This window comes from Schistocerca cancellata, chromosome 3 (genome assembly GCF_023864275.1).
Source record: "Schistocerca cancellata isolate TAMUIC-IGC-003103 chromosome 3, iqSchCanc2.1, whole genome shotgun sequence".
Classification (NCBI taxonomy): Eukaryota; Metazoa; Arthropoda; class Insecta; order Orthoptera; family Acrididae; genus Schistocerca; species Schistocerca cancellata.
In genome coordinates, this window is record NC_064628.1 from 952,190,843 (window position 1) to 952,215,020 (window position 24,178).

A 24,178-nucleotide genomic window follows, 5' to 3' on the forward strand; every position below is an offset into this window, starting at 1 on the left:
TATGACTCCAAGTTTCACCTTATTACTGACCATAAACTGTGGGTTTCCTTGTTTAACTCGCATACTTCCTTCCTGACAAGGCAGCACATCACCTAGAACCAAGGGTGCTGTTCTTGTCTTACTACAATTATGAAATCCATTTTCAACCTATGTCTAAATAAGTAAATGCAAAAGGTTTGTCTTGTCTTCTTGTTAGCCCTTATCCTGACTTCGGTCAGGAAGAAGTGCTTTGCTTCCATCTTGATGTTGAAATGCAGACTGTGGTTGAGGGTTTCCCAATTATGAGTTTGTGCTTAGCACTGCTGTTGTCACCAACCCCATTCTTCACCAGTTGGTTCGGTTTGGTCAGCAGGGCTGCTGTTCGTGGAAGACCTCCTTTCCAGAGTTGCCATTTCCTCCGCGTTGCAGCACGAGATTCTATGCCTTCACCAGCAGGGACATTGAGGAATTTCACAAACTAAATTGTTATCTAGGGGACATGTATTTTGGCCAGAGATTGGGAGTGAAATTGTCTGTTTAGTCACAGGTTGTGAGCAGTGTTCCTGACAACATACAGCTCCCAGGGCATATCTGCCCCCTGGCCTGCTCTGTGCCAGTGATTTGAACACATTTGTGTAGACTTTGCAGATCCCTTCTTTAATTCCTACTGGCTCTTGGTTGTGGACTCTTTACCAGTTTCCTTAGTCTCCAGTGCATCAGCCGAGGTCATAATTTGTACGGTTTTCAGAGTTTTTTCGTGAGGGCTTGCCTTGTACCTTAGTTTCTGATAATGAGCTCCAGCTTGTTTCTCACACCTTTCAATTGTTTTGTTCCCGCCACGGCATTTGTCATGTTCCGGCTCTGCCATTCAACCTTCAATCAAATGGCAAGGCGCAACTACTAGTGGGTAGGTTTTAAGTCCCAAATGAAAACGTTCGTTGTGGATTCTTCGCTGGTTGATGTCCTTCTCCATTTTCTGAGGACCTATCGCTTCACGCTTACGAGGGAGCGGAACCCGGCTGAGTTGTTTCACGGCTGGCAGCTACACAAGCACTTCCACCTACTGTGCCTGCACCTAACCTGCTGCACTAGGGTTTGTCCGTCTGCTTTATGTCATGATCATTGATGTGAGCAAGTGGATACTAGCCACTGTTATACACCACCACCGGAAGTGCCATCTTTGTGACGTCCGTATGGCTGACAGGTTGGTGCTGCATCACTGTGATCTGTTGTGGCCCCACTCGCTGCCAGTTTGTGGGTGCAGCCTCCATCGTTGCACCCTGACTCACCGTGCTCCTCCTATGCCATCATCGCCTACTGTGGAAGTGCCCCTGTCCTATTGTGTGTCTACCTCACATCCCTCCTATGGTCCGTTCTTGCAGCCTGCTGTTCCGATCCTTCACCATCATTGCCTCAGCCATTGCTACTCATGGGACTAGCCCAATCTCCTCCACACTGGGTCCTGTCTCCTGACAATGACACAGAGATAGTTACGGTACGCTCCTCGCTGGTGCTGTAGTCGGGCACTGCACAAACCCACCACCCCTCAGACATGCCCACGTTCCCACACATTCCAGTCGTTTGCTCCAATGCCCAACCAGCACATCGTCCCACCCCCACTGTTGACACCAGCTGCCGCTGTTCCAGATCCAGTGGGCGTGTTTCTCATTGGGCTGCTGGCATCTCCTCCATCACCTGGACGCGCTCTTCGCATGAGGGAGAGGTGTGCTACTTCTCAGTCTGCATCTACACAGATACTATGCAAATCACATGTAAATGCCTGGCAAAGGTTCATTGAAGCACCTTCACAATTCTCTGTTATTCCAATCTCGTATAGCACACAGAAAGAACGAACACCTATATCTTTCTGTACAAGCTCTGATTTCCCTTATTTTATCTTGGTGATTGTTTCTCCCTGTGTAGGTTGCCATCAACAAAATATTTTCGCATTCGGAGGAGAAAGTTGGTGATTTGAATGTTGTGAGAAGATTCTTCCTTAGCGAAAGAGTCTTTGTCTTAATGATGTAGTAGTAGTAGTAGTAGTAGTAGTAGTAATGATGTAGTAGTAGTAGTAGTTGTTGTTGTTGTTGTTGTTGTGTGTTGTGGTCTTATGTCCACAGGCTGGTTTGATGCAGCGCTCCATGCTACTGTATACTGTGCAAGCTTCTTCATCTCCACAGAACTACTGCAACCTACATCCTTCTGAATCTGCTTACTGTATTCGTCTCTTAGTCTCACTCTACAATTTTTGCCCTCCCTCTGCAATTTTTGCCCTCCAGTACTAAATTGGTGATCCTTTGATGCCTCAGAACATGTCCTACCAACCTATTCCTTCTTGCAGTCAAGTTGTGCCACAAACTCCTCTTCTCCCCAGTTCTATTCAGTACCTCCTCAGTTACATGATATACCCATCTAATTTTTAGCATTCTTCTGTACCACCACATTTCGAAAGCTTCTATTCTCTTCTTGTCTAAACTATTTATCGTTCATGTTTCGTTTCGATACGTGGCTACACTCCATACAAATACGTTTAGAAAAAACTTCCCGACACTTAAATCTATACTCAGTGGTAACAAATTTCTCTTATTCGGAAACGCTTTCCTTGCCATAGCCAGTCTACATTTTATATCCTCTCTACTTCAATCATCGTAAGTTATTTTGCTCCCCAAATAGCAAAACTCTTCTACTACTTTAAGTGTGTCATTTCCTATTCCAATTCCCTCAGCAACACCTGATTTAATTCGGCTACATTCCTTTATCCTCGTTTTACTCTTGTTGATGTTCATCTTATATCCTCCTTTCAAGGCACTATCCATTCCATTCAACTGTTCTTCCAGGTCTTTTGCCGTTTCTGACAGAATTACAATGTCATCGGCAAACCTCGAAGTTTTTAATTTTCTTCATGGTTTTTAATTCCTACTCCAAATTTTTGTTTTGTTTCCTTTACTGCTTGCTCAATATATCGATCAAATAACTTCGGCGATAGGCTACAACCCTGACTCACTCCCTTTCATGCCCCTCAACTCTTACAACTGCCATCTGGTTTCTATACACATTGTAAATAGCCTTTCACTCCATGTATTTGACGCCTGCCACCTTCAGAATTTGAAAGAGAGTATTCCAGTCAACATTTTCAAAAGCTATCTCTAATTCTACAAATGCTAGGACATAGGTTTGTCTTTCCTTAATCTGTCTTGTAAGACAAGTTGCAGGGAAAGTATTGCCTCACATGTTCCAACATTTCTACAGAATCCAAATTGATCTTCCCAGAGGTTGGCTTCTACCAGTTTTTCCATTCATCTGTAAAGAATTTGTGTTAGTATTCTGCAGCCGTGATTCATTAAACTGATAGTTAACCTGTGTCATACATCTTGCTCACCAGATGGTACAATTTTGTCAGGGTCCCAAGGCTGCCAGTAGTTCCAATGGAATGTTTTCTACTCCCGGGGCCTTGTTTCGACTCAGGTCTTTCGGTGCTCTGTCAAAGTTTTCACGCAGTATGATATCTCCCATTTCACCTTTATATACGTCCTCTTTCATTTCCATAATGTCGCCCTCAAGTACATCGCCCTTGTATAGACCATCTATATACTCCTTCCACCTTTCTATTTTCCCTTCTTTGCTTAGAACTGGTTTTCCATCTGAGCTCTTGATATTCATACAAGTGGCTCTCTTTTCTCCAAAGGTTTCTTTAATTTTCCTGTAGGCAGTATCTGTCTTGTCCCCTAGTGATATATGCCTCTAATGATACATTAATGATGTCCATCCCATATCCTGTCTCATTTCAGTTACACTCTGTCCCCTATTTGGCTATAATACAAAACACACTGCCCTTCTTCAAACTTTTTTGATTTACTCCGTCAATCCTATCTGGTAAGGATCCCACACTGTATAGCAGTTTTCTAAAAAAGGACAGACAATTGTAGTGTAGACAGCCTCTATAGTAGATCCTTCACATTTTCTAAGTGTCCTGCCAATAAAACGCAGTCTTTGGTTAGCCTCCCCCACAACATTTTCTGTGTGTTCCTTCCAATTTAAGTTGTTTGTAATTTCAGTTCCTAGGTATTTAATTGAATTTACGGTCCTTAGATTTGACTGATTTATCGTGTAACTGATGTTTAACGGATTCCTTTTAGCACTCATGTGGATTACCTCACACTTTTCGTCAACTGCCAACTTTTGGACCATACAGATATCTTTTCTAAATCGTTTTTCAATTTGTTGTGATCTTCTGATGCCCTTACTTGTCGGTAGATGTTGGCGTCATCTGCAAACAACCTAAGACGACTGCTCAGATTGTCTCCCAAATCATTTATGTAGATAAGGAACAGCAAAGGGCCTACGACACTACCTTGGGGAATGCCAGAAATCACTTCTGTTTCAATCGATGACTTTCTGTCAATTACTACAAACTGTGACCTCTCTGACAGGAAATCACGAATCCAGTTATGTTCCATAGGCACCCAGTTTCCCCACAAGCTGCCTTTGTGGCACTTTGTCAAAAGCCTTCCGGAAGTCCAGAAATACGGAATCAGTTTGAAATCCCTTGTCAATAGCACTAAACACTTAATGTGAGTAAAGAGCTAGTTGTGTTTCACAAGAATGATGTTTTCTAAATCTGTGTTGACTGTGTGTCAATAGACCATTTTCTTCGAGGTAATTCATAATGTTCGAACACAATATATGTTCCAAAATCCTGTTGCATATCGACATTAATGATATGTAATTTAGTGGATTATTTCTACTACCTTTCTTGAATATTTTTGTGACGTCGATTGAACGGTTGTTTATGACCATTAGCTATGGAGCTATTGCATCAGCGTACTCTGAAAGGCATACCGTCTGGACCAGAAGACTTGCTTTTATTAAGTGATTTAAGTTGCTTCACTACTCCTAGAATATATACTTCTACATCACTCATGCTGTGTTCTGTATCCTGCTACTAGTGTATGAGAGTGTGACTGCACTGATCGTTTGTGTGTGTGTGTGTGTGTGTGTGTGTGCGTGTGTGCGTGCGTGCGTGCGTGCGTGCGCGCGCCATCGAATATCATCTGCGTCGGTACGGCATGGCTGTGTGCACAGTGCGGCTGCCTCGAGTCGACTGAGCATGCAGCTGCCTCTACACAGCGAGCGCCAGCACGCGTTATCAGGGAATTTCCGGTTGCGCAATCTTGATTTTCCAGCAACACGGTGCTAGTAATACTAGGCACCGTGTCGCGCGGCCGCCTCGCTCAGCGGCTAAGTCCCCTTCAAGGTCACCCACCTTATGCGGCTACGTACATTAACTGCACACAGCCATGGAAAAAATTAATAATTAATCTCATTAATAATGAGATTATGGCTGTGTGCAGTTAATGTACGTAGCCGCATAAGGCGGGTGACCGTGAAGGGTACTTGGCCACTGAGCGAGGCAGCCGCGCGACACGGTGCCTAGTATTACTAGCACCGTGTTGCTGGAAAATCAAGATTGCGCAACCGGAAATTCCCTGATAACGCGCGCTGGCGCTCGCTGTGTAGAGGCAGCTGCATGCTCAGTCGACTCGAGGCAGCCGCACTGTGCACACAGCCATGCCGTACCGACGCAGAAGATATTCGAAGAGGAGCAGGATGACTGTTTATAAAACAGTGGACAGTTTCAAGATGACTCTCAAACAATGTTTAGGAACTTTTCACAGGACCGATTTCTTTTGTTGGAGCAAAAATTAATTTCACCTGTACTACTAACGAGGTAGTTAGTGGTAATGGTTGGTTAACTATTGCTGTTGTGAGAGGTGGTGACACTGCTTTGGCAGGACTTGAAGCCTATTATGATCGAGATATAATTGCTTATCAGGGAACTTCTTGCATGCTACTGAAGCATCTTTCTCTTCTGTGGGTTGCAGGGGTTATGACCCCTGGGGAGGTGGGTGGGTTATTTCCATGGCTGTGTGCGCCGCCGTATAGGCGGATGACCTTGAAGGGGACTTAGCCGCTGAGCGAGGCAGCCGGGCAACACGGGCCCTAGTATTACTAGGCCCGTGTTGCTGGAAAATCAAGTTGCGGTTGCTCAATTGGGACTGATAAGGCGCGCTGACGGCGGAGGCGGCTGGAAGTAGTGACGTCTATGCGCGCGGCAGCTGCGTGCTCATTCGACTCGAGGCAGCCGCACGAAGCACACAGCCGTGCCTTACAGGAGGAGAAGAGGTTTTCGACGTTCAAGAATGCCAGTGTATAAGACTGTTATTAGCTTTGATGAGACACCAAATGATGTCGCTCAACAGGAGATACTCAATGGTCCAATAACATTTGTTGTGCGAGCAGGTGCACTATTAAATCAACCACCAACTGTGTCAGTCAGAGCCAGCCACCAGAGGCAGCCTGTAGGGACGTGTACATGGCACGGTCTCAGCCATGCCGTCTACCGGTGATTTGTACTTACATATGTGTATTTTTTATGTTGCATCTTCTGTGTGATTCTTTTGTCTTGTTACATATGAAGTCACAGGAGGCTTATTTCCGTTATTGTTCAGAGGTTTATAAATAAAGTCTTATTTGTGTTACTTGGATTAGTTTGTGCATCACTTGGGTAGCACATGAATATTTAGCAGATGTAACTAATGGAAGGTACAGTCAGAATTCCTTGAATGTTCCTGCAATAGCGATAACTGGTGAACACCCCATAATTACTTTCACTGCTCATGTTTTTACAATTGATGCTGTCTTTCTAAGTCATGAAGTACCTCTAGATATTAGGACATTAATGATTGTAATTGTGATTGTTTGGTGAAATGCTGAATTTATTTTGGAGACAAGCAGTGATGCAAAGAGCAAAAGTTTCTGAACTGATATTTCCTCAAGATTTGAACATGAACAGAAACCTGCTGCATACCTATCTTACCACCACTCCAGAAAGATTAAAAATTATTTCTTGTTTGTTGACAGTAGAGAAGAACTTTTGGTTCCTCTTTTCTTTTGCTCCTTCTTTCCCACTTCAGAAGGAGGGGGGGCAGGCTGCTGAAGTGCCTTTTGGCCGCATTTTCCAGCCATTGTGTTTTTTGGTTGTTCTGTTGGCTCACTGTTTATTGGTATGGGGATAGGGGGACGGGCTTGTCTCCCAATTGGGAATTTATTTGCAGGAGGTTGTGGAGACAGCTCTGGTATTCATCTTATGGCCTAAGGAAAACCTGCAATATCTGCCCATAGCTGCTGGTGTTGTCACTTTCTATGGCCTGTCAGCCTTTGTCAGTCTTTGATTTCTGATGACGGACTGAAGTCTGGGTCTTTTCAATAGTCAATGTCCTAAAGTCAGTGTGGTCTCCATGTTTTCTTCTTTCTTCTTAGTACCATCTCAGCCACTCTGCTTGTAGCTGTGGTGAGGGAGGCCTCTGCTAGTGTCTCACGTTCCTAGTGTCTGCGCTATTTTGTTTTTCGTCTTCTGTCACGGTAGTCAGGCGTTGTCTGCTCTGCTGGCCTCCTTCATCTGAGTAGCTTGGTTAGCTATCATTTTCTTCTTCTTAGGCTGCTCTGGGCGGTCTCTGTGGTCCTTCATTTGCAGTGTCTGTGTCTCTTGCTATTGTAGACAGCTGTCCTCTGTCTGGAAGGCCGGAGTGACATAGAGATAACTTCTGTCTGCACAGCTCTCAGTTGCTCTCGTGGCCGGTGGCGGTGAGCCTCCCTCACTAGGAGACAAGCAGCCTCCATTTTCATTTGGATTGCCATTCTGAAATGGCTCTCAGCTTCCTGCAGGGCAGCATCGATGTTGGGGCATCAGGTGTCTTCATCACCTAGTTCGGTTGCATCATCTTCCATCGCAGCAAAAACTTCTGCTGCTCGGCACATCGGCACTGATTGGCGTTACTCTTCTGTTCTTCTGTTTGCGCCCAGCCTCCCCTTCCACATCCACTCTCACTGGTGGTGGGGAAAGCCATCTGCACATGAAGAGATGCTGCTGTCTCCTCACCTCTCACCTCTCATCTTCTCAGAGGGCGAAGTTGTGTTTCTTCTCTGCCTTTATCTCTCAGTTCATCCCTTCTCAGTTTGGGCACCTGTTGAGGTCCCACGGGATGTCTTCTCGGATGTGTTGCTGTCGCTTCTGTAGACAGCGAAGGCTCCACGTCTGTGTCAACTTGCAACACGTGGCCCCCCACAGTGGGCGCACATTTGTGGATCTTCTCTCTTCCGTGGGCAAGTCTAACTGGCGTGTTTCCTGCACACTTGACATGTGCCAGCTCGTTGCGGGTACGATTTGCCGCAGGCCCCTATTGCTGACACCTGAAGCTCTGTGGTTTCCTGTCGAGCTCCACTGGGAGAGGTGTCAATTTTACTGGGAATCTTGTGAGCTTCTGCAGCTTGTAGACATCCTCTGCAGGCCGCTTCCTTTCACCCTCAGCTTTTTCTACAGCCAGAATGAAGAGCGGTGGTCTCTCCCCATTTGTACAGTTGTGGAGCTTTACAGCCACCTTCTCAAACCCTGCAGGCACAGTCCTTTCATGAGTGCACGAGTGCCCTGACTACACTCCTCCTCTGCTATCTCTGTGGTTTCACATCTTTTGTCGGTGCTGCGACAGTGTGCGACATGAGGTAGGTCACGAGTTTCTTTGCAGCACTCTAGTGCTTTGTATCACGAGCAGCGAGTTGTCGCTCTGGGCTCTTCATTTCCACTGCCATGACTTTCTCGAGCTGGGTGACGAACTCTGGCCAGTCGTCATCCTGGTAACAGATGTAAACTGGGGAAGTCAGTGCTTTGAGGTAGCAGCCGTTTCTGTTGTTCCCAACAGTCCCGTCTTGTAGCATGTCCTCTTCGGTACTGCTGTGTGAGGTGTCTGTCACCAGGCATTGGCTGTTGGGGCTGCCAGGCATTGGCTGTTGGGGCTGCCTGGCCCCTTAGTCAGGGTATTATGTCCGATCGTCCCATCAGCCCACCTCACCATACCTTCGAACTTTTAGTCTCGAAACATCCAGCAGGCAGAGCCACCGAGGCCGATCGCTCTCTTCTTTCAGTCCTCTTCCTTTCGCTTTGCTTGCCCGTAGAGCTACGTCCGACACCGATTCAACAATCTTGCTCACTCGCTGTTAGAACAGCAATGCGACAATCTTGCTGGCGTGTGCGGAACACTAGACAGTTATTCTTCTCAGCCTCTTCCTATAGTGAGCACTCTGCACTATGATGTGCACACCGTGGATGCGCAAGTGGAACTGTATCCTTCATGTTAGATGTCTAAGTATTCACTGGCAGTAGTGTATTTGGCAATAGATTAAATAATTAGTAGGCATTTATTAAGTAATTAAATTCAGTACACAAACAAAGAACACGTAAAGCTGGTCTTTACTTAAGATGTTTAAGTGCAAAGTCAAAATAAATTTTTGCTAAAACCCTCCCCCATTTATGTGCTCATACTATATAAAGTTGGAATTTGTCACATGCAGGAGCAGAGTCTGTAGGCTATCCAGGTGTTGCACATGGCCTCTTCCCTCGTGGTGGTGCTCACTTGGTGGAGCATTTTTATGCCTCCTGCAATCGGAAACTTGCACAACACCTTGAGGATGAGGTCCGGTTAACAACAGAAGATCTAGCCAGGTAAGGCTGGGTGCCATTTTATTTACTTCCTAAGGCTTCATCAACATCTATATATCACTTTTGTTTTCTTCTTTATCCCACTCTACGTACAGTTTCTTTGCCTTCTTGTTTCACAGAGATCAAGGGAATCAGCTATCTCAACTGTATATTGCAGGAAGAAGCCTACATCAGTATTTGTAAATGATGCCGTGGAATATCGCCTACGGATGATTGGTCCATATTTAGAGAAGTGGCCTCAAGCAGTTGGAATAATGACTTTACCACCTAATGTTCCTACTGCTCTTGCCAACTTGCTGACACTAGTTGATGATATATGTTATTATGCTGGAGATAGATCTGTTGATGTAAGTGCTACAATTGAAGTATTAATAAGTGCATGAAAATTTTAGTCTTCCTCTCAATTTTCTATTGCACCATTTATAGTATGAAGCACTCAATGTCTGTCTCATGTTAAGAATATTTTATGTGTCATTCCACTATTTCTTTCTGTCAGTTGTGCTCTTCTGTTTTACTAATCATTAACAAGTAATGTTTTCTCCACTCATTTATATGATGTTAATGTACATTTTAGTTCCCTTTTTGTTTTATTTTTCATTTTGTAGCAAGCACACAGGTCCTTTGAGTCATGCTGTGGAGCATGTTCAACAACTGGTTGCTGTACATCCCAAAGGCAAACAGATTTTCTATGTGCATTTATGCACTTCACCACTTTAGTGTCACCCATGCCTGTATAAAATGCTGGCCTGTGCAGTGCACAAGTTCATTGATAAAAACAGCATGCAAGATTTTGCAGTTTGCTCTGCCATTGATATTGTAGGATTTAGTAGTAGTGGCCCCGGAGTAAGTGGTAGTGGGTGGTTGCATGGGGCAGGTCTTACAGCAGGGATGATTTCTCATGTAGGAACCAGAGGTTTGCCACTTGTACTCGCTCGAGTGCGCCGCACACTGGTGTGGCTTTTTGAGTACGAATGCTAGTGGAGCGGGCAGACTGTGGGTGAACGAGGTGCTGCGGGCAGGGAAGGGGAGAGGTCGCCTGGCATGGTGCACTCACTGCTCTGATATTGTGGCCACCATAGCAGTTATCGATGTGCTGACTGGTGTCACTTCTCACATTCCCACCAGTTGATGGAACTGCTGTCAGATCAGTTCAGTTATGCTGTACATGTATATTCTTGCCTGTTAGCATCTAATGCTTTTTTTAGACAACAAAGAAAATTTGGAAACAGTTAAGTCTCACAGACCATGTAAGTTCTGTAAGTTGCCATGTCACTTCATTGTCAAATGCGATTGTAGGCAACATAACTTAATGTGAACCATCTTATAATGTTTGCATTTATGCATATAGTTTTTGTGTTTACAAATAGTCTTCTCTCTGGTATTCTGAGTTAAGTGCAATCTTAGCTTTTATAGCATCCTTACATGTAACAGCTACAATTTTTAGTCATTTTGTAACTATCCTAAACATTATGTAGTGGTAATGTTCTAAATTTGAGCTATTACATATGGTCTAAATTTGTGCAACTTCATCAAAATGACCGCTGAGCACAAAGCCAAAATATATACTGAAGAGAAAAAGGAAGAACAGTATGAAACAAATATGACTGAGGTAACTCGTGCAGTCGGGTGTTAAACTGTGTGGATACTGAAGTCTAGTAAAATATTTAACATGTGATGCATGATGATACAAACATTTAGGAAGGCTGAAACTTCTGCTTTGAAAAAATAAATAAATAAATTTCATGGAACACTGAAAGAAAACTAGGATTAGGCACGGAATTGTAAAATGAACTAGTGTCTTACCTACTTCACATAGAACAGAAATTTTAAGGCTTCACATGCGTTGAATAGCTCACAAATTGTCAACAAAGAGCAGTCTACAACATTCATCTGAGAAAAGAGAAGCAGGATGGGCTTGGGTGGATCTGTTATGCAGCATCATAAGAAATGGACAAGAATTTATTGCTTTTATGTTATATTGTATGAGCTGTTGTAAGACCGTAGCAGACAATTCTCCAGTGTAATTGGTCTTTGCCGAAGGAAGTGTATATTTGGAGTTTTCTGCATGTGAATGATTAAAATCACATGAGGGTCTGATATTGCACTTCCTTCATTATTAACTGTATTACTGATAGACTTCATAAATCCCTTCCATTCAGGAACTGGTAACACTTGTAGAGTGAAGTGCATGGAATGGAACCACTTACCATACATCCACAGCATGGTGGCCATTAATATGCCAAATGGAATGGGACTAATCATGTTAAACTCAAGGACAGTAATCCGCCATAATGCATCCTTTGTCTGATGTTCAAATATCTGGAGTTCCGAAACACCCAGATGGCCTACTTCTATGGCAGAGGGAGCCGATTTAAGCTTCTGGATCTCTTCAGGTGGTGTGGGAACTGAGACTGGGGTGATGTAATTGATGCCCTCATGCTGTGAAAAGTATTTCATTTATAGTGCGGATGTTGAAATTGACATTGTCGAATGTATTTTGATTGAATGTTCCACTTGGGGCACGCTCTCCAGTGTGGTAGACAGTTGTTTGCTACAGCTGTTGTGCTGCTTAATACATTCCACAGAATCCCAAACCAGCAAATAGATGGATCAAGTTTTTTGATCCTGACTTGTTGTGACTGAAGAGAGCGACAGCGTGTAGTACACGCAACACAAATGATTGAGGGCGAATAAAAGCAGTGAGGGCATGGGATGTGCATATGTCAGCTTCTTTTCAATTTTCTGATTTGCATTTTCTTTGCTGAAATGCAGTCCATGAAGACACGGAGTGCATGAGATACTATTTCCTCAGCCCCACTACAGAATTTGTCACAAGATGGAGAAACAGAATTATCATATGCTATTGACTCAATATTTTCTAAGATTATAGTGTCATCTACGTTTACAGTTCTTTCCTGTTCTGCTTGTTTGTCTTTGCACTTTGAAGTATACCAGGCATCATTCAAAATTTTTTCATCTTAGCCATGAAAGCGCACAACAGTTTTTCTGGTGTGGATTGTGCTGCAGACAATGCGGTCCCCATACTTTACTCTGTTTGTCCTCGACTGTCTTTATTGTTCCTGAAACTTGCTCCAACAGCTCAAGTATGGTCAACTAACAGTTGTCATTCTCCTCTGTGTAATTTCCTCCATTGATACATTAATTTATTCATCTTCAGGGCCACTTTTTGTATATTTAAGTGCTGTGCCTTAAAGAAATTTCTTCAACATGTAGACCCCCAACAGAACAGATATATCTTCGGATGATGTCTCCCCGTTCATCCTTCCCTTCCTGTAATTATATTATCTTAACTGAAAGATCGAACACTGTAAACCTTTTGCCGCTGTTTTGGGGTTTTTTCCCTTCTTTTCATAAAAAAAAAAAAAAAAAAAAAAATTCATCATCAGTAGCTTTCACACAAGACAGACAGCTAGTTTTAAGCACTGTATTTCCTAGTGCATCACCTTCATCTTCACATCTTCATCTCTGCTAATCTTGCTACAGATTGGTCCCTCTCATCCTGGACTCGGAGTAACTCGCCCTTCCTTTTAAATCTTCCTCATCCTATCGCTCTCCGCTTCCTCGAGGAAGGAACTCTTAGTTTTTTACTTTCAAAATTGAGTGCTCTGTTTAGATAATGAAGCTTTTGACTTCAGGAAAGGTAAAACATTGTGGAGGAAGTTCTGGCACTGTACTTAATAAAAGAGAAACATGAGACACCTTTCAGCTTGTTGAACTAGAAAAAGCATTCTGCGACATAAAACTTTCAAGAAAATACGTATGTGGTGTAGGGAAAGATGGTGATACACAAGATCTACATCTACAGGACTACTCTGCAATTCACATTTAAGTGCTTGGCAGAGGGTTCATCGAACCACAATCATACTATCTCTCTACCATTCCACTCCCGAACAGCGCGCGGGAAAAACGAACACCTAAACCTTTCTGTTCGAGCTCTGATTTGTCTTATTTTATTTTGATGATCATTCCTGCCTATGTAGGTTGGGCTCAACAAAATATTTTCGCATTCGGAAGAGAAAATTGGTGACTGAAATTTCATAAATAGATCTCGCCACGACGAAACACGTCTTTGCTGTAATGACTTCCATCCCAATTCACGTATCATATCTTCCACACACTCTCCCCTATTACGTAATAATACAAAACGAGCTGCCCTTTTCTGCACCCTTTCGATGTCCTCCGTCAATCCCACCTGGTAAGGATCCCACACCGCGCAGCAATATTCTAACAGAGGACGAACGAGTGTAGTGTAAGCTCTCTCTGTAGTGGACTTGTTGCATCTTCTAAGTGTCCTGCCAATGAAACGCAACCTTTGGCTCGCCTTCCCCACAATATTATATATGTGGTCTTTCCAACTGAAGTTGTTCGTAATTTTAACACCCAGGTACTTAGTTGAATTGACAGCCTTGAGAATTGTACTATTTATCGAGTAATCGAATTCCAACGGATTTCTTTTGGAACTCATGTGTATCACCTCACACTTTTCGTTATTTAGCGTCAACTGCCACCTGCCACACCATACAGCAGTCTTTTCTAAATCGCTTTGCAACTGATACTGGTCTTCGGATGACCTTACTAGACGGTAAATTACAGCATCATCTGCGAACAACCTAAGAGAACTGCTCAGATTGTTACCCAGGTCATTTATATAGATCAGGAACAGCAGAGGTCCCAGAACGCTTCCCTGGGGAACACCTGATATCACTTCAATTTTACTCGATGATTTGCCGTCTATTATTACGAACTGCGACCTTCCTGACAGGAAATCGCGAATCCAGTCGCACAACTGAGACAATACCCCATAGGCCCGCAGCTTGATTAGAAGTCACTTGTGAGGAACGGTGTCAAAAGCTTTCCGGAAATCTAGAAATACGGAATCAACTTGAGATCCCCTGTCGACAGCGGCCATTACTTCGTGTGAATAAAGAGCTAGCTGCGTTGCACAAGAACGATGTTTTCTGAAACCATGCTGATTACGTATCAATAGATCATTCCCTTCGAGGTGATTCATAATGTTTGAATACAGTATATGCTCCAAAACCCTACTGCAAACCAACGTCAATGATATAGGTCTGTAGTTCGATGGATTACTCCTACTACCCTTCTTAAACACTGGTGCGACCTGCGCAATTTTCCAATCTGTATGTACAGATCTATCGGTTAGCAAGTGGTTGTAGGGAGCTATTGTATCAGCGTACTCTGAAAGGAACCTAATCGGTATACAATCTGGAACTGAAGACTTGCCCGTATCAAGCGATTTGAGTTGCTTCACAACCCCTAACGTATCTACTTCTAAGAAACTCATGCTAGATGTGTAAGATGTGTAAGAATTGAGAGAGAACAGTAAAGCTGGAGGAGCAGGGGATAAGTTCTCAAATTAAAAATGATGAAATGGCAGGCGTAAAGCTGATTCCTTCTTCTGAATCTCAGGTTAGCTATGATGAAGTGAAAGAAAGATTCAGATTGGGATTTAAATTCACAATTGAATAGATATCAGTGATAAGAGTTGCTTAAGGTAATTCTATTTTGCATTAATGTGAGTTACTATTATAGGGCCTATCGAATGGAATGAATAGTCTGCTGACTTGCAGAACGTGGATTGAGAGAAAGACAAAAATGTTCAGGGGGGGGGGGGGGGGGTTAATGAGATAAGTAACAAATTTAGATGAGATGAAGGAATTATGTTAACTTGGAAGCACAATAATGTATGACAGACAAAAAGAGAAGGCAGTAAGAAACATAAGGGTACCGGGAAAGAGAAGAAAAGAAGTCTACTACTATCAAACACAGAATGTACGTCTGAAGTGCAGAGTTGTATCATAGTGAATCATGTACAGTTGGAACACAGGAGAGTAGAAGTGTTTTAAGGTGCATTCTTACAGAAGTATGTTGAAAATGAAGTGGACAGATAAATTGAGAAATGAGGAGGTTGTGCACAGAATTGTTGATATAAGAAATGTTGTGTCTAGGAATCCTGCAGACTTGGTTCGCTAGACAAATAAACAGCTCATATTAGTGAGTTTTATAATGACAAGATAATTAAAAATACTTAACTTTGATAGATGTGTCGCAAGCAGAGAGTGACGTACAAAATAATCAGGCTTCTTCAGAATAGACAGACACAAGTCTGTGCTACGTAGAGCTTGTTAATGATACAGGCTATGATGTGTCAGCTAATGAAGTGGCTAATGTGAAAGCTGCTATCGAAGTGGGTTGCACCAGTTGGGCACGGCACTTATATCCTCTTCGCCTAGGGGCCGCTGCTGTCGTGTTGTCATCCTAGAGAGAGGTCGGTCAGTGTGCGATCGGCTAACCTCTTCTCTGTCATTGCCAACTGGTGTGCCAGTGCTAACTTTATGTCGTAACATTTCTCCCCCCCAAAAGTGACAGACCGTCGTCGTATACGGAGCACGAAAACAGGGCGGGAGGCAGGAATGTGGATGCTCTGATGGACCAGAAGCTGTGGTTGCAGGGGATGTCAGACTTCCCGTCGTACCCTGTGCTCTGGTGGAAATGTCCCTGGAAAAATGCGCAGAGGGGTACGTGCCCACCTCCTGCGGCCCATACCAGTATGTAGAAGGCATCGGCTTCTGCGGCATGGGCGGGTCCAGCTCCATCGGTAGGACAGCAGGAGGCAGAGGAGACGAAGGCTGCATCTCTGGGGGGTCATCTCGTGGTGTCGTGCTGACACCCTTTAGCAGTTGCTGCAGCGGCTCAGGATCCGTGAATCAGGGCGAAGAGATACAGAAGGCTCATGTGCACATGACAGCAGCGAATTTGATTGTGATGTCGGTGCTGTGATCCGTCTGGGCCTGAAATGAGAAACGTGCATACGCCAAGTCGACGAAGGATCTTGCCTCATGCCCACCATCTGTTGCTGCTAAAAACCCAGAAAAAAACAATATCGTGTGGTGTGATACGATTCTTGCAGCCTTCCTTCGGTGCCAGATGCTGAGGAGGGTGGAACAGTGTCCGATGGCGGTGGCCGTGAAGCAATTACACCAGCAGTGGTCCATCTCGTGGATGCGAACAATAGGAGGTGAGAAACAGTTGCAATGCTTGATGCCCAGTGTGTTCGGTGTGAAATTTGGCCATCTGCTGCTTAAAGGTTCTGACAAAACATTCCGCTTTGCCGTTGGACTGGGGATGGAACGGTGTGCTAGTTAGATGCTGTGTGTCATTTTGTTCACAGAATGTTTCAAATGCATTCGATGTGAACTGAGTACTGTTGCCTGACACTATGATTTCAGGCAAACCTTTGAGACAAAAAATAGAGGACAACGCCTGAGCTGTGCTATGTGATGTTGTCGAGTTCAAAAGGAACCTTGCTATACAAGTCTACCACAATCAACCTATGACTGCTCCAAAAAGGTCCCACAAAGAGTATGTGCACATCTTGCCACGGTGATTGTGACTTGGGCCAAGCAGGGAATTTTTGTGGCAGAGTGGAATGATTTTCCACACATGTGTGATACTGTGACGTCATCTGTTCTATTTGGGTGTCCACACCCTGCCAAGTACAATGTCGACGCACTAACTGTTTCGTACAAACAATCCCACAGTGTCCTTGGTGAAGTAACTGCAACACTTCCTTTTTGAAAGCTTTGGGGATCATCACACGTGACTGCCCACTGTTATTTTGAACAAGAATCACACCTTGCTGTATAGCGAGGCTATGCCGACATGCAAAGTGTTGGTGCACTACAGAGTTCTTTATGCTATATAATGAGTGGGGCCAAGATGTGCAAATGTATTTTAGTAAAAGGTTCAAAACTGAATCAGCTTCCGTGGCCCGTGTAATTTTCCTATAGTTCCAAGGAAAGGATCGAAGCAGTTCAGAATCCTGAGCATTGATGTGACAACAAGATGCAGCAGAAGTGTCAAAGTCTGTACCAGGACCAATCAGAAGACGTGAAAGTGCGTCCGCAACACCAGGTTGAGCTGTCGGACGAAACACAATCCTGTACTGGCACTAAGACAACAATAAAGCCTATCTTTGCAATTTTTGGGTAGCTCATCAGATGAAACTAGGACTGCAATGGCTTGCGATTCGTTACTAATTAGAATTTTCTGCCATAAAAATAGTGGTGGAATTTGATGACACCATACACAATAGCCCATGCTTCTTTCTCTATTTGTGAATAGTTACACTGAACTTTGGACAACACTTTTGATACGAAACCAATAGGCCTGTCTTTTATCACCAAACATTAATGAGAAGATAATAGGACATGCGTTAAGTCTCCCGGGACTAATAACTGTTGTACTAGAGGAAGCTGCAGACGGCAAAAACTGTAAGAAAAAAACAAAATATTTTACCATTCAGTTGGTAGGCATATACATGGTAGAAGAGTTTATGATGGGAGGGTCACTGTGTAGTAAACAGTCACTGTAAAGAATCTTCTAAACTAACATAGAATACCACACGTTAGGTGTAAAAAAAAGTATAGGGCTATAGACAGAGAGATGCTGAATGAAATGTTTTTGAAACTTGAGAGGCCAGTGCATGGAGCTTTAAACAATTATTGTAGCAGAATATTATTGAATGGTCATATGTAAAGGCTGCCAGTGGTACCATGGTTAGTGTCCAGGAACTTATGGGTGAGAGGAGAACTGAAATTGAGGATAGCAAAGCAAAACCAGAAACACTTAATTCAATTTTCAAATGTCCTTTTATAAAGATGGCTCCAGGGGTGTTGCCCCAATTCAATTTTTGCACCACAACAATGATGAATTGTACAGATATTAGTTTCAGCGATGTTGAGAAACAGGTGAAATCACTAAAATTAACAAAGCTCCAGAGCTCAATGGGATCCTTATCAGATTCCTTGTAGAAGCTTGTAACATAGTCTGAGCTCAAACGTAATGAGATATTTCTAAGGGGTTCCGGAAACATTGATAAAGTGAAACCCAACTCACTTTTTTCTCGCATGACATTCCGGAAGCCATGGATCAAGGCAGTCAGGTAGATACAGCATTTGACTTAATATATACTTATTATCTAAAGTACGATTATATGGGGGATTCAGCAAAATCTATGACAGGGTTGGGGAGAATGTCTTGTTAGAGAGGATGCTGCATATTATTTTGGATGGAGTGTCGTCAACAGATGGAGAAGTAACTTCAAGTATGATCTAGTAAAGTATGTCGAGACCCTTGGTGTTCTTATTGTATATTATTGGCCTTACAGAAAATATTAACAACACCCTTAGACGTTTCACGGATCATACAGTTATCGGTAATGAAGTACTGTTTGAAAAATGCTGCACAAACATTCAGTTGAATTTTGATAAGGTTTCAAAGTGGTGTGGAAATTAGCAACTTGCTTCAAAAGTCCATAAAAGTAAAATTCTGCATTTTGCGAAATGAAGAACTTAGTATTCTATGACCACAGTACAAGTGAGTTCCTGCCATGCAACTACCTAGATGTAACAGTTTGTAGAGATATGAACTGGAACGATCACATAGGCTCAGTCGTAGGTAAAGCATGTGGCAAAGTGATTTATAGATAGAATACTGAGGAAATGCAATCTATCTACAAGGGAGACTGCATACAAATCACTCATGCAACCCATCCTAGAATATTGCTAAAATGTAACGTATATTGAATGTATACATGGAGGGGCAGCCCGCAAATGGTCACAGCTTTCAAAATAATGGAGCACAACAATCAAGGTTTTATTAAAGCAATTCTAGATTTTAGCTAATGCCTAACCATTATCAATGCACTATTTCATAGTTTCAGTACATGTCCTGGTACATCAGCCCCCTGTTGTTCAGGCTTTTCTCACTATTCATTCAAGACTGGAGTATAGTAGAGGTGAGTAGTCTTGAATGAACTGTGACAGAAGTCCGAACAACAGGGGACTGATGTACCAGGACATGTACTGAAACTATGAAATAATGCATTTGAAAGAAAAGGACAATTGATTGCTGCGCTTCATCATTTTGAAAGTCATATCTCAGTCGTTGAGTGGATCAACATTCCTAATGGAAGGTAACTTGATGGTCACAGCTTTCTTTGACCATTGGGAGAATGTCACAGAGATACTGTAGAAACTGAAATGGCAGATTGGAATTGGAAGAAGCCCTAATAACTGGTACAATGTGAAGTACCCATAGCAATGTACTTTGTAATGGCTTGTAGATTATGGACATAGAAATGGGTTGGAACAAATCCAAAAATAATCAAAGATGTTGAGTGCGTGTCCTACTCTTAGATGTGGAGGTTGGCACTGCAAAGGAAGCCATGGGGGACCACATCAGACCAACCAGAAGACACACACAGTGGGTGGGGGGAGGGCAACAGATTCTTGCTATGCCACAATGAAAGTGTTGGCAGTACATAAGTTATTGCTAACTTTTTGTATAACATGTGAGAGTGTAATAATCCAGTGATTACTTGACATTGTATGTTGTTTGTTTACCTAATTGTGTTGTACTACAAATCCCTAGTTGGTCATAAGTTACCTCCTGTGCCCCCTTTCCATACCATGGACTACTTCTCCCATAAATATATACATGTACATATACTAGAATAATGCAGGGATATGTCCACTGAAGAAGAGAGGGAGGATAAACTGAGGGGTGTTTGACGGCAATGTAGTCCATGGATTTAGATGTTGAATCCATAAATTTTTTATTTATTTATTTTATTTAATTAATTTTTTTGTGGGGGGGGGGGGGGGGGGGGGGACCTGAAACAGTTTGGAAAGGCTGTAAGGGAACTGGCTGCCTGAGTGTGCCAACTGGGTTGGTACATGCAAGGATGCAGAGAATTGTTGGCATTGGGGTTGTCACCATTGTTGTTGGACACTTGCCTCTTCTGGACCAAATGCTGCAGTCTACTATCTGTAACATGCCAAAGTCATAATAAGAGAGACCATTTTAATTGTTAGGTTGGTTTGATGCTACTCTTCGGTGTAAGGGCCACACCCGTGTTTCGGTGTGATCAGTTTTTGCTGAAGTGTTGCGGGGACAGTCAGTCAAAATTTCTACTTTACAGGGCTTGCCAACATTGTGTTGACTTTAATGTGCAGTGTTGAGTGTATACAGGCAGTTGGGTTCTGCTATGAAATGGTCCCTTTGACAAGTGTCACTTCCATCTATGATTGTGATTATAGTTTCCCATTCTCATAATGAAGGAATTATTAAGATGGTGTGTGTTTGTATAAAGTTGTGTTGCAAGCTTTATAAATTCATCGATAAGAAACTTGAAATGAATTTCATACTGCCTGTACACTTATGGAGCATTGCTTCTGATGCACAAGATCTTGCTCAGTATGACCGGCCGGAATGACAGACTTATTGAAGTTGCATACCTCAGGACTAAAACTACATATGACCTCAGTGGTCTAATGAGTGTCATTTTCACAGATTTATATGTTCTCTGTTTAAGTGCTTTACGTGTAGAACTTTGGAAAGACCTCAGATGTGCTCAGTTGGTGATGGATTGTATGTGGTCCCCACAAGTGAGTTTCTGGTGCAGCTAAATGTCAAGGTCTCTCACTTCCTCATCGAAATGTATTGAATGTTCATTTAGTGTGGTTTGTCTACAGAGTTGTTGTTTATGCAGTTGTTATAACCTGCATGTGAAGACAGTTTTCTTGCATTTTCAACATTTACTCTAGATTGTTATTTCTGTGGTAATGAGGCTCCAGTGAGCCAAATTCTAATGATACTAGAATAATATTATCAAATATATATCGTACTAACAGATACTTAAAGACTCATCTTCAGTGGCTATCTGCATGTTATAAAGATAAAATACAGCAGGTGGAACAGAATGGGGTGTGGGTTGTGTTGTGTGGGCTAGATAGAGGGGGCAAGAGGTGGGAGGCAGGAAGAGGGGTTGAGGGTGGGTAGAGAGGGCAGAGGTGGGAGGCAGGAATAGAGGGTGGAGGTGGCTAGCTGGTGGCCCACAGGGAGGCAGCGGGTTTGATAGCTAGGAATTCATGAGGGAGGGATGGTATGAGTGGGGTGCAGTACACAATAAAGGCGACGGGGAAGTACTGGTTGGGAGGGGTTGACAGGACACAGAAATTGTTGGGTGAAGGGTGTGGGACAGTGGCTTAACAGAGTTCAAGGCCAGGAGGGATATGGGAGCAAAGGGCGTGTTGCAAGGATAACTCCCATCTGCATAGTTTAACGGTAAGCTGGTGGTGGAGGGAAAGGTTTGAACAGCTCAGGCTGTAGTTATTTAATGTGTTCATTAATGTTATCAGTAATCATGTATACATATCCTGTAAACTGACTTGTACCACATCATTTCAATAAAAGAGTCCACCAGCTTAGCTGGGTGGTAACGTGCTCGCCTCCCATGCAAGCAGGCCTGGGTTCGATTCCTGGCTGGGTTGCAGATTTTCTCTGCTCGGGGACTGGGTGTCGCGTTGTCCTCATCATTATTTCATCCTCATCATCGCTGTGCAAGTTGCCCAATGTGGCGTTGACTGAAATAAGACTTGCACTTGGCGGCCGAACATCCCCAGATGGGGGGCCTCCTGGCTAATGACGCCATATGCTCATTTCATTTTATTTCATTTCAATAAAGGAATTGTTCAAATGATCTATGGAACATATAACTAACTAACTAACTGTGTAGCAGCCACTGAACTTGAGCCCCCCCTGCGGGTCCGGGGATTAGAATAGGCCCGAGGTATTCCTGCCTGTCGTAAGAGGCGACTAAAAGGAGTCCATCCCCCTCACGGGGGTAGTTAGCGCCTGCGTCCGGAGACGGACGGTTCCACGACCTATAATTGTGGTCTTTCTGGTTTTTCACTTCTCGTTTCTTCCTTCCTTTTGTTGGTTCCTTTCTTTGCTCTTCTCCACCTCACTGTCTTCCTTACTATTTCCCTTGACTTCTCCTTGCCTTCTCATTGCCTTTTTCTCCTTGCCTTCTCATTGCATTTTTCTCCTTGCCTTCTCATTGCCTTTTTCTCCTTGCCTTCTCATTGCCTTTTTCTCATTGCCTTCTTCTCCTTGCTTTCTCATTGCCTTCTTCTCCTTGCCTTCTCATTGCCTTCTTCTCCTTGCTTTCTCATTGCCTTCTTCTCCTTGCCTTCTCTGGTCTCCGCCTCGGCGTTTGAGACAGTCTGTCCTCTTTCTCCCTCTATCTCTTCTTTTTCCTCTTCTTCCTTCCTCCCTGTGCATGCCTGAAGGCCGACCCACGCGTTCGCACGCGTAGCCGGTGACGGGGTAACGCGTAAGTCCCCGCCCTGGGTAGACATGTAAGGCACGCGCGTACGCCCTGGTAAAGGCCAGGCCCGGGGAGGGGTGATTGCCTGAGCTGATACCTTCTGACCATGCCGATTGGTCCCTCCGTCTGTTTCTCGGGAGGTGTGACCTGAGGTGTAAACATTCACCTAAGGCGGGAGTGCCCTCTGAGAGGGTCCCCACAAGGAAGGAGCACGCCATCGGAGACGCTGGCAATCATGGGGGATTCCTCCGCAATGGATTCTACTCCATCTCTCTCGACTTCGACCCAAAAACGGAAACGTGACCAGCCAACAGTGACAAAAGTACTACCGCCTGCCCCACAGTTCCTCGTAGTTTCTCGATCTGAGGACGGAAAGGATTTTTCCTCTGTCAACCCTTTCATTATTCAGAAGGGCGTAGATGCCATAGCCGGATCTGTCAAATCTTGTACCAGGTTGCGTAACGGCACCTTATTACTAGAAACTGAGAATGCCTTTCAGGCACAAAAACTGCTTCGGGCCACCCTCCTGTACACGTTCCCTGTCAGGGTGGAGGCCCAACGAGCAGGGCGTGACGGCTGTCCATCGGGTCATGAAAAAGGTCAACAATGACCTTGTACCGACCCGGACACTTTTCTTGACCTTCGATAGTGTTAAGCTGCCATCGCGCATCAAGGCGGGCTACGAGGTTGTTTCTGTTCGCCCCTATGTCCCGACCCCTACGCGCTGCTACCAGTGTCGGCGTTTCAATCACACTCGACAGTCTTGTTCCAATGCGGCTAAATGTGTCACTTGTGGCAGGGATGCCCATGAGGGTGACTGTCCACCTCCGTCTCCTCATTGTGTGAACTGTCAGGATGACCATGCCGCATCCTCCCGCGACTGTCCTGTCTATAAGGAAAACGCTGTATCCAAGAAATACGGGTCAAAGAGAAAGTGTCCACCTCGGCTGCTCGCAAGCTATTGGCTAGTAGGAAGCCCACGCTGCTCCCAGCGGGGAAATACAGTACTGTCCTCGACTCTCCTCGGACTACCCGGGAGGTAGCAACCCAGACATGCGATCTGACCTTCAGCACCACGGTCGTCCGTTCGGCCAGTGCTAAGATCGCGCGGTCGACGTCTCCTCTTCCTCCCATCACCCCACAGACACCAGCCCCTTCCTCAGCTTCTGCTAAGTCGAAGACCCCGAAGTCAGATGCACGGGCCTTCAAGAAGGAACCATCCCGTGCAGACTTCCTCCGTCCCTCGACCTCCCAGCCTTCAACCGGTACTTCCACCAAACGTCCTTCCAAAAAGGCGCATAGGAAGGACAGTTCTCCTTCTCCGCCACGGCGCATTTCTTCTCCTGCGCCACCCAGCGGTTGCCACCCCAGGCCGTCATCCGTTTCGCCTGGCCGCACCGCTGGTAGCCGTACATCTGGCCGTTCACCGG

The 24,178-nt window shown here is 44.2% G+C and overlaps 1 protein-coding gene across 2 annotated transcripts in view; it reads left to right on the forward strand.

The window, feature by feature from the left end:
* Positions 1–24,178, forward strand: part of LOC126176015 (ubiquinone biosynthesis protein COQ9, mitochondrial) — a 198,353-nt gene that overhangs the window by 105,488 nt on the left and 68,687 nt on the right. For both annotated transcript variants that reach the window (XM_049923137.1, XM_049923138.1), the window contains exons 3-4: positions 9,385–9,535; positions 9,690–9,879. In XM_049923137.1, coding sequence (XP_049779094.1) covers positions 9,385–9,535; positions 9,690–9,879 — 341 coding nt within the window. The remainder of the gene's footprint in view (positions 1–9,384; positions 9,536–9,689; positions 9,880–24,178) is intronic.